This window comes from Drosophila pseudoobscura, chromosome X (assembly GCF_009870125.1).
Source record: "Drosophila pseudoobscura strain MV-25-SWS-2005 chromosome X, UCI_Dpse_MV25, whole genome shotgun sequence".
In the NCBI taxonomy this organism is placed as follows: domain Eukaryota; kingdom Metazoa; phylum Arthropoda; class Insecta; order Diptera; family Drosophilidae; genus Drosophila; species Drosophila pseudoobscura.
The window spans coordinates 63,790,286-63,801,408 of record NC_046683.1 but is presented as its reverse complement, the minus strand read 5'-3'; the positions used below and the strand labels follow the sequence as shown (position 1 = coordinate 63,801,408).

At 49.4% G+C, this 11,123-nt stretch overlaps 1 protein-coding gene across 8 annotated transcripts in view; it reads right to left on the bottom strand.

The window, feature by feature from the left end:
- kst (spectrin beta chain, non-erythrocytic 5 kst) overlaps window positions 1-11,123 on the bottom strand; it is a 35,478-nt gene that overhangs the window by 9,924 nt on the left and 14,431 nt on the right. For 6 of the 8 annotated variants that reach the window (XM_001352819.4, XM_015188431.2, XM_015188433.2 and 3 more), the window contains exons 1-9: window positions 8,887-9,174; window positions 7,057-7,259; window positions 6,831-6,998; window positions 4,372-4,488; window positions 4,043-4,305; window positions 3,851-3,980; window positions 3,538-3,725; window positions 494-3,467; window positions 52-191 (exon numbers count right to left, since the gene is read on the bottom strand). In XM_001352819.4, coding sequence (XP_001352855.4) covers window positions 52-191; window positions 494-3,467; window positions 3,538-3,725; window positions 3,851-3,980; window positions 4,043-4,305; window positions 4,372-4,488; window positions 6,831-6,998; window positions 7,057-7,259; window positions 8,887-8,971 — 4,268 coding nt within the window. In that variant the 5' untranslated portion in view covers window positions 8,972-9,174. Of the gene's footprint in view, window positions 1-51; window positions 192-493; window positions 3,468-3,537; window positions 3,726-3,850; window positions 3,981-4,042; window positions 4,306-4,371; window positions 4,489-6,830; window positions 6,999-7,056; window positions 7,260-8,886; window positions 9,175-11,123 lie in introns of those variants that run through there. The other 2 variants (XM_033384649.1, XM_033384650.1) reach the window with 1 other exon arrangement.

The following is an 11,123-nucleotide window of genomic DNA, read 5'->3' as shown; positions in this document are numbered from 1 at the left end:
ATCGATTTATGGTTAGGGAAATGCCACTAAAGGCGATGGCGGGACTCTTACTACTTGGCATCATAGTGATCATTGGCAATCAACTTGTCTGCATTGTCGCTAAAGCCCTTGAGGATCTTGTCCTGGGCCATTAGGCTCTTTTCAAAGTCCAAATGACGCTTCAGTATGGCCTCGACTTCGTCGAGAGATGCCTAAAAGTAGGAAAAACAATTAAGGAATTAGATTTGCGATTACAAATTCAAATAACGCGCGTAACGCCAGCCATCGATAACAGTTGCATTAGATATGTGATATTTGAATACACAAATAGTGATGGCAACTATCGATAAAAAACTATTGGCAGATTTGACAGTCGAAAAGGCACTGCAGGGTACATTGATATAGAGGTGACGATGCATTCCTTTTTTATGGCTCTCTCTGGCAAAATAAGACACCAGGAAAAGTACGTCACCTATGTATCCTTGCTTAAAGCTAGAAATGGAGCTCCACTTACCCCCAAATTGTTGTACTCCAAGAAGGCCTCATGGCTCTTGGTGGTGGCATCAATTTTGTCCGCCTCGCGATTGAACATTTGCAGCTCGACGCACTGCAGCAGCCACTTTTGCTTCTCCGCCCAGCCCCTGTGGATGGCATCCTGCTCGGCCTTCAACCGCTCAATCAGAGCCACAGTTTCGGCCATGTCGGGTTTGCCATCGGAGAGCTGCTTGCCCAATTGAATGACCTCGATGAACTCCGTGTCGTGAGCCCGGATGTCGTCGCCCAGGTCGTTGTGTTTCTTCAGCAGATTGTTGGCCGTCTCCACATCGCGTGCCGATTCGTCGGCATTCAGTTGATCCTTCACAGAATCGATCCATGCCAGGAGGGTCTTGGCGCTGTTGTTGAATATCTGTTGGCCGACCTCGCTCTCGATGCGGTTGCGCAGGTCGTTGCCGCGCTGCTGCACCTGTTGCCACATGTCCTGGACCTCCTGCTGGCGCCCGTTGACATTGTCACGCTCCGCGGGATAGGCATTCTTTACAGAGTTACCCAGATACGTGACGCGATTCACCTTGTCCTCCACTGGCGCCAGCTCTCGCTCGAGGTTCTGGTGGCGACGCTGCAGGGCCTGAACGGTGCGCAGATCGGGTGTAATGACAGCCGTGTCCAGCTGGAGCATCTTCTCGCTCATCCAGACCTTGGCCTCGTCGCAGGTGCGATTGAAGAGCTCCACACTGGACGCTCCCTCCAGGCTCTTCTCGCGCTGGGCCTTGGCATTGTTGAGACGCTGCCAGATCTGATGGATCTGGCGCTGGCGGGCAATGATCTTGTCCAGCTGCGAGTGGCCCTGCCGACGGAAGGTGTCCACTGCCCCGTCGATCTCCTCCACGCGCTTCGAGGCGGCCGAGAGGTCCGTGATGAACTTCTCAAACTTCCGCTTGGCATTGTCCACGCCCTCCCCGTCGTCCGACTTGATCATACGCTCCTTCTCCTTCATCCACTTCTCGAAATCGTCGCACTCGCGATAGAAGCCAAACAGATGGATGGAATCCTCCAGGAGGGCATGCCTCTTCTGGGCCATCTCCTGCAGTTCGTCGTAGGTGGCGTTGATCCTCTGCTGGCGCTTCTCCACGCTGTCCGCGTTCTCGTTGATGCTCTGCGTGGAGGTACGGCGCTGGACGAGCGGCTTGGGGGCGACACTCACCGGCTTAATCCTCTTCACGGGCACCACTTGGCGCACCAGAATGGTTTTCTTGACCTTCTGCAGGGACTTGACCTTCTCAGCCTTGGGCACAATGCAGGCCACCGGGCGGGGCTCGATCTCGCGCACATAGTTCGCTGGAACGAAGCCCTCGACACCGTTGTCCTTGCGCACGCACCACCAGTCGTCGTTGGTCTTCGACTTCAGGAGCATCACCTCGCCCTTCTCCATCTTCATGCCCTGCCCCTCGAAGGGGAACTGCGAGCGCACGTGCGGCAGCATCTTTGTCTCCGTGACCTTCTTGTGCTCCAACTTCTCCACCCACTCGTCCTCCCACACCTCCTTGGGCACGAGGCGCGTCTCATTGATCCACTCCTCTTGCTCGACGTCGGGCAGCTCTGGCTCTGCAGCCGTCAGCTCCAGGGTGCAGATGCCGGCTTTGATCAGTTTGTCCGCCTGCTGATTGAGGTTCAGGATGTCCCCGGAGTAGGCATTCAGCTCCCCCTGGAGGTCGCGATGTCGTTGGAGCAGCGCTTGGGCGGAGGGCTCATCGTTGCCGTAGTCCTTGCTGTTGACCAAGGCCATCTTCTCGTTCAGCCAGGACTCTGCCTCGTTGGCATCCGTGTAGAACTGGTAGGCCTCTGCCGCATCCTCCAGCTGGCGGCGTCGCACCTCCACCAGGGCCTCCAGGGCCTGCCAGTGCTCCGCCAGGGAATCAATGCGGCTCTTAATCTCGCTGGAACGCGGATGCTTCTCTCCGATCAGTCGCTTGCCAGCGTCCGACATCTGCGAGGACTTGGGCTTCCGCGACTTGATCTCATCCTCGAGCGCCTTGTGCTTCTGCTGGAGGGACAGCACGGCCCGCAGGTCCTTGGCTGTGATGCCCGTCTTGCAGATGCGCTGCTTGTCCACCAGCCAGCTCTCCTCGTTGTCGTAGTCTTCCATGAAATGGTGGAAGTTGCGGGCCTCCTCCAGGCGTGCCCGCCGATCGGCCGAGCGCCTGATCAGCTCCGAGTAGGCCTCCTCCAGCTCGCCGAGGCGTTGGGCCAGCACGGCGGCATCCTTGTGTTCGGAGCTCTTGTAGGGCACCGCCTGGCGATTGAAGCGCTTCAGCGTCTCCCCGTACGTGTTCACCTGGAGTTCCTGCAGCGAGTGCGCCTGCAGCAGCTCCTCGACGCCCAGCAGATGCGGGCCCACATCCTCCGAGGCGAACTGCTGCTGCAGCTCCCTTACGGACTCCGTGGTGCTGGCGATTTCACGTAGCAGATTCATCAGGTTGCTCATCTGCGAGAGGTTGAGGCGCTGGTTCTCCAGCAGTTCCAGCAGCTTTCGCCACTTTTCCATCACCTCCTGCTCGCGTTTCTTCACCCGCTCCTTGCCGTGATAGTTCTCCTTCTCCAATTCGTTGGCCATGGCCGTCAGATCGTTGAAGCGCTCCACGCGCGCCAGTATGTCCGCCGAGATGGCCTCGTGCTTCTTCAGTGTGGCATCCACCTGACGCAGGTACCGCGGATCGGACAGCACCTGGATCATCTCCTTGAGGTAGCCCTCGCGCAGCACCGACTTCTTCTCGAATTTGTAGTTCAACTGCTCGAGCTTCTCCTGCCGCAGCAGCTCCTCGCGCAGCGCCACTTCGCGGTTGTGTTCGGCATACTCGAGGATCTGCCAGGCCTTCTCGATGTCATTTACCATCACCCCATCGTGCGGATTGTACGGCGGCTGATTCAGCGCCTTCAACAGAGTGTTGATGGTGAAGTACAAGGCCTCGATCTCGCTGCGCTCTTTGTATCTACCGAAACAGAACAGAACAAAATAGTTTAGAATATCTTTTACTTCGCAGCGCTTTCGCTGGGACTCACTTTGGTGGCTTCTCAATGGTGCGATACTCCTTAAAGGCCATCAGTTCACGCTGTATGCCCTCCAGGGAGTTGGGCAGGTTGCGCTGCTCCAGCTCCAGGGTCTTCTGGCGGATCCAACTCAGGAGATTTGTGGTCAGGCGTTCGTAGTGTATCTTCTTGCGATCGGCGTCCATCAGTTGGCCAACGATCTATCCAGACAAGAGACAGAGAGACATTTCCATTGTGAAACAGAGCGTAGAAATTTATTGGATTGGATTGGATTGGTTTGGATTGGTTTGGACGCTCGTTACGCTGCAACGACTCGACTACTTACGTTTGCTATACGCTTGCCGCTCTTCTGTTCGTTCTTCATGCGTGCAAAGGTGTGATAGTAGGAGGCCACATAGGTCAAGATCGATTTCTCATCGGGTCGGGCCGAGTCAATGTCCTCTGCATCGAGCAAACTGAAAATAGAGACCGACAATAGAAGAATGCGTTTGCAGGCAGGGCTTGGAGGGGGCCCTACCTTGGTATGCCCAATTCGTTGGCCGCCGTATCGAAGGCATGATTCAGATTATCCAAATTGGAGTTCTTCGAATTGACAATCGTGTTGTACTCGAACAGATCCGGACGATGCGAATGGATGAGCGCATTGAAGCCCAGGCCGGAACGCCATGAGGAGGTGAAGTCCGTGATATTGACACCCGCATAGCCGTGCGTCTTCCTTTGGCACCACAACAGGAGGGCATCCTTGGCCGAACGCTTCTCGCTGGACTCGTTTTCCTCGTCCTAAAGCAGGGAGGGGAATAGTCATGAATAATCATTCGATATATGGCGTTTTGGGGCTTTACTTACAACATCAATCTCAATTTCCTGTATTTGAAATCGCAAAATGATGGTCCAAATGAGACCCAAAATCAATCTGGGATTACCGTCGACAATGTCCTCGGCACCAATGGACTCCAGGCGTACCTTTTGAATGGGAAAAATTGGAAAATGGTAAATGGAAGGAGAAGTAGGTGGAGACCACATTAGCATTCTCTTTTTATGTCGTTCCGTTCCGTTCCGCCCTGGGTTTTCTTTCAATTTCTCTCTGGCTTGGAGTGAGGCGTGCAGTGGGCTGTAAGCTGCGTATCGGGTTACAGCCACAGAGATACAGATACAGATACAGCTACGGATACAGATACAGATACAGAAAAGGTAAACTGGGTCTGGGGTCACGCATTATCAGGTGAAAAGGTGCTTGACCCCTGCCTGAGCCCCGCTGCTGGGGTTCGTCGCCTCGCATTTGTGTCTACGAGTAGGTCATGGCCCGAAGAAAGCATAAGTTACCCCCCGACTGATAGCCGATCAGCATCGCATTATCAGCGACTACAAAATGGTCAGCGTTGAGACTGATTTATGGCCCACAGAAACACAAGACGGAGAGTGGAAGGGAAACAGGTCCACAAGAAATAAGCATCACTGCAGAAACGTTCCCATAAGTGATAGGAAAACATTAGTTGATTCTGTACAAATGTTGCCATAAGCGAAAGGAAACATTTGCATCGCTATTGGGTTGAAAGAGGAAAGGAGATATCGTAAGATATTGAATCACTGTAAAACAGAAATGAGGCAGAAGCAAGGGCCGCGGCTCTACAAAGCCCGGTACTTGTTTGATATATTTAAATATATGTAAATATTCATAAGCGCCGCAGTCGATGATTGTCACATGCCTTTTCCCTCTATCTCTCTCTCTCTCTGCCTGCCTTTTGGTAACGCTGCTCGCGAAAGCCACGAGATCTTTCTCAATTCTTGAGAGTTGCAAAGAACATAGAAACAGAAAGAAAGGAATCCTCTATTCCGTACATCCGTACATCCGTTTATCCTCTGTTCACTTTTCATTCCGCTACATCTGTCTCTCTCTCTTTCATTTCTAGCACCAGCACCAGCCCTTATATCTCGCTCCCTTCCGCCAGGAGGCGCACACTGCACGAGGAAAAGAGTGTGTGTGAGGGAGATAGAGAATGGGCAAGAGCATAGCCCTGGCAAATCGATTGATTTGCTCATTCTGGCTATAATAAAGATCCAAACAGGTGCAGACTCGGAAATCTGATAGATATGGTCATTATCTATGATTCTGGGTTTTCGATTTTATCGCTTGTTGGTGGCTCTAGCTCTTATAGTCTCTGAGCTCTGGGACAGCACAGCTTCCTACTGGAACATATTCCTAGACTCTTCGAGCAATGGTGGTATATATTGAGGGGAATGGCGATTCACACACGTTGAAGTTCCACAAATTACTTTTCTGGTTCGGTTGTAAGTGTATCCTCTTTTTGGCTCTAAAAATTCCAAGAATCGTGTCCCAGTCGATGCTTGGCTGCAGTTCCCTTAAGCAAATCTTTGGGGCTTCCTCGAGGCTCAAGCCTCAAGCCTCAAACCAATTAAAATGCACTCCCAATACCCGTGTCACATAAAAGCACAGCGCACACACAAGAAATACGAAATGAAATGGGTGTGGTGTGTGGTGTGTGGGGGTATGTGATGTACACAAAAAAAAAAGTAAAACCGAAAAAACTTTCACTGGAAAAGCATTTAACAGAAAACAAAACGAATTAGAAAGAGGGGAATTGGGATTGGGGATTGGGGCCTGGTCTATGTGTCGTTTTGTGCCACTGAAATTGCTACGGTTTAATCGGCTGCATTAGGCATTAAACGAACGAGCAAGCGACCATTGCTTCTAATTAGATTAGCAGCCAAAAGGAGAGAGGGAGAAGGCAGGCAGGCAGGCAGGCAGGCACCGATCCGATCCACACTCAAAATAAAAAGCGAAACTATGTCGCATGCGATTGCATGGCCTGTTGCATGGCTTCCACATGCAACACACTCTTCTGCTTGCAACAATTAAAAAATCACCGAAACTCCAAAGAAAGTGCCAAAGGAAAGCAACGGCGGCAGCAGCGGAGAAAAAATGCATTAGAAAGTATGCAAATATTTCAGAAAATTGCCAAGAAAAATGCCATGGCGCAGGTAATTAAATATATTTCAGGTCTCTGGCTTCTCTGGAGACCTCCTCTGTGGTGGATGGGCCAGAGGGGATCCGGGGGAGACCACCACCATCTGTCCCTCCCGCTCATACGGCAAACAAGGCACGCAACGAGCCACGCGCTTGGCTGCGCAGCCGCAGACTTGCACTTTCTACAAATGCGTAAAGATCCACTCCACTCCCTCTGCACTCCCTCCACTCGCTGTCGCCACTCTCTTTTCTTTTTTTTTTTTTGGAGAGTGTCCGTCCATCTGTCTATCTCTCTCTTTACCGTGTGTGCGTCTCTCACCTTTGTGTGCAAGAATGCCAGACTCTTGTTGACATTTTCAATTTTATGTACGCGCATCCGTCCGCTATTGGGCTTTCCCAGTTTCTCCGACGATATGATCTCCAGCAGCTTGAGCAGCTTTATGCCATCGGCCAGATCTGTGAATAGATCCTCCACCTCCATTTTGGCCTGCAACAGAAAGAGTTAGCTCCATTCCTGGTGAACCGATTCGGGATCGCCCCCTTACCTTGATCAAAAAGGAGTTCATCCATTTTGTGAACGTCTTCTTCTGGATGTGCAGTCGCTCCTCCTGCAGCGTCTTGATCCGCTCGTTCTCGAACTTGATGATCCCGTCGCGCTGCGTCATGTTGCCGGTGTTGCGGTTCATGGATGTTGCCGATGAGCTTGAGGTCTGCAGCGTGGCATAGCCTCCCGGCTCATACTGTGATGCTACAAAAGAGAGACAGAGAGACAGAATTAGGCTCTGGAAGACCCACAAGTGTGCAAAAGCAGCAAAAACGTTTAGTATTTTGTTTTGATTTTTCCCCTTGCCAACAGCTGAAATCAATAGAGGAAGTCCAAAAGATAATGGGAACCCATGACGTTATTGCTTATTGGAATCTAAAAGAGATAAGTACGTGGTGTTCGCTATTCGCTATTCGGGGCTCGGGGTTCGGGGTTCCTATCGCCTTTGGTATATTGCCATTCTCCAATAAAAACAACATACAACAATCTTCGGCTAAAGTTGGGAGTCGCATTCCGTTCGAAATTCATTTATAGTCTTGTCGTAATTCCTAAATTTAAAGCATTACGAATGCTTTACCCGTAGATTACCCAAAGGGGAATTTCGAAAATACAATTCCTACGCATTGGATCTAAAAATGTTGTACCTTTTTTTTAGTCACAAAGATTGTCCCCATCGATTGATAATCAATAAATTTACAAGGGTTTATTCTCCTATAATTGGGTTTTTAGGTCCCTGGAGGAGCCCAGAAACCTGTTACAGAATGTAGCGGTGTAGAGAGCGGCATTGAAAGTAGATTTGATGGATTTACTATTAAGGCCAGATCGAAGAAATCACAAGAACATAGAGCTCATAAAGAACTATTGTGCGGCAAATTTTAGACCCTATCGGTTAAAAAATTGTACAAAAAATGATCCAATCTTAAAGAAAATTGATTAACTTATGGGATAATATTATTTTTCTTCTCAAAATCACGATGGTAAAGCTGCTGTGCCAGCACATAAGTCGGTTTGTCTCATCATCGGTGGTTAAAGAAGATTGGGAGGGAATAAGGAAAGTTTTACCCAAGGCTCTAATCAAAAGAGCCCCCGAAAAGCTAAGGCCACTTTTAGCTTAAACTATGGTCTCTCTGGGCTGAAAAGCAACGTTTGGGAATGGAATATTTCGATTACAAGTACTATGGAACATCCCTAAGGCAAGTCCTTGCCTCTAGCTGCTCCCATGGCCGAGAATGCAAAAACAAACTACGACTCGAGTCGAAATCCGCTAAGGGGAAGTGTCCCCTGGGCCCCTGGTATATGTGTGTACCTCTGCTCGGAAGTGTATCAGCAATGTCATAACGCCCTGACGGCGGACGAGACGGGGTGTTATCAGACGAGCGTTAAAATTACTTCATACCACAGGAAAAAGAAAAAAAAACATATAACGTTTTTTTTTTTATCAACATTTTGGGTTACGCAAGAGCCAGGGCAAGGCAGGGGCGCATGGAAATAGTACTCATAGTCGTACTCATAGGGAGTTTCGGCAGAAAACGAAATCCAATGCCAAACGGGTGTCTGTGGCATGGTTTGAAGTTCGCTTTCGGTGTCCGAGGAGGAGTCATTTGTCAAATATTTGTGGACTCTCTATCTCTTATCATCCAGCAATCACGCATTCAGAACTGATAAGAGATAAGAGAAAGGTACTTTCATTCAGGGGGTGGAGGGCTGTGGGTGGGCGGGTAAATTGTATAATTCCAGCACTAAAAGTGCAGGCCGTTCTTTTCTGGCAAGTTCAAGTTCAGATTCGGATTCGGATTCACAGAAAACCAAAAAAAAAAAAGGGAAGACCTACCCAATGACTGACGCTCATAGGATATATATCTCCGATATTCGTTCCGCGTGAAATTGGAACGATACTGAGTGTTATGCTCCTCCATGGTGCGGTGTACAATGTCCTCCTCCCTTCCTGGCCTTGGGTCTCAGAACACACTTGAAATTTCGATGGGGGGGTGGGGTTTCTGTCTACTCGATTTCTACGATCAAAACATTTGAGAATTTCGAATCGAAGTCCTCTTCGAGTGTTTGAATCTTTTTGGGTTTTTTGGTTTTTGTTTTTGATTTTGTTCAGAGTCCAGGCCCGCGGCACTCTAGATTCGTTTTTCTCTCGCTTTCTCTCTATCTCTCTCGTTCTCTCTTTGTACGGGATACGGATACGATCGTTCTTGGAGGCAGTTGCTCGCACCAGCCGCGTCGTTTGGTCACTGAATTTAAAGGGGGGCCGACTGGGGCTGGTCGCCACGAATGGCAGCGCCCCCCGCCCCTTTCCCAGCCCTCCCCGCCGGGGCCTGCCTCCCTTCTTTTTTTTTATCATCAAAGAGCGACACACGAGAGGCCACGAAAACCGAAAGTGAGCAGCAAATTCTTTGGGCTATGGTGAATATTCCTTTTATCGCTATCGTGTTACGAGTATTTCTCTACGGCTTAAATGACAGATAGCACGCTGGTTAGGGGGGGGCGGAGTGGGGGGTGACGCTGCTCTTTGGGTTAAGCCTCATCTCCCGGCAGAAAACCGAAACACACAAAACAAAGTTATCTTATCGTTCGATATCTCCCTTGGCATTCCTTTCGACATATGTCCAGCGATTGCACAGGGATCGATAAAGGATTTGCCATAGCCAGAAATTCCCATGGAATGGGATCACTAGCCATTTTGCTTAGGGAAATCCATGCACCCTGAACGCCTACCGACCGAAGGGCGCTGCCGCATGACGCGTGACGGCCTTAACATATTTCGAGGTAGGCATATGCCCCGATAGGAAATTGCCTACAATATCATCAAAGACTTCTTTCGCTCTGCCCCTTCTATGACATCATTTCTCAAAGATACTTTTGATGGGTTCTAAATGGAGACAACAGACTGGCTTAAGGCTTAAGACTGGCTATATCTCGATATTACCATCCAATATGCAGTATCTTTGATGATATCATTCCCATCGACAGATATTTCAAGACCATTTAAAAAGTCGTACCACCATTCTTCGAATGGCTTCATTTATGTGGTAATATTCTTGAGGCACGGGGGAGGAGCCCTAATCCCCAACGACGTCATTCTGAGGTCATCTGGAAGGCATTCGTCCCGCTACAAAAATGGCTAAAGGCAAACAAAACACTTCGTGCCGTTGGCTACAGCAAATAGAAAAATCAATTAAAAAAAGAGGTGAAAACCAAACAATAAATGGCAAAAAAACACACACAGACAGAGAGAGAGATGGAGAGAGAGACACCAAGGGAACGATCGCTGGGTTGTGTTTAGTGACAATAAACTTTAACCATAAATGCGGTACCGTTTGGCGATAAGGATGGGGGCTCTCTTATCGGAAAAGAATGCAAACAGCAAAAGCAAGAGGGGCGTGGAGGGGAGTGGCGTGGAGTGACACCAAATTGTGGATGGTGGAACGCGAGGCATAACTTTAGGCTTAAATGGAAAAACCATTAATATGTTTAACAGGAACAAGCACCCCGTTCCAGCACTCTCTCTGTGCCCCAGAAAGGAGGAACACAGCTGCCTTTGGGCTATAAAAACTATTTTTAACATCTTAAAACAAAGGAAAAACGAAGGATGCTCCTCCTTCCTGTTTACAGGGAGAACAGAGCACACAAAGATACAAAAATAAACACATTGCCGTACAACCCTCAAGAGCAGCAGCAGCCGCATGCCCCTCAAGAGCGATTGGGCGCGGGCGCAGGCGCAGATCCACCAGAAATCCAAAGAGAACACATGCGGATCGCAGATGTAGAAACAGGAATACACGGGTATTCAAATGTGCCTGCGAAATTCTAATTATAAACATCTTTTTCCCTCTAACAATGTTATGGCTCTGCCTCTGGGAAGACACAACAGATCTCTGGAATTGTTCTACATCCAGACACAGGCGATTATTCTCTGAGAAAGTCTCTAGGAGTTTTGTCTGTATAATCGGTTCTTAGATACAGATCTCACGGAGTCTTGTCGGTGGAACATAAGACCTCAAATGAACCACGAAATAAGCCGCGAAATTAGCATAAATCCATAAAGTTTTCAACGATTTA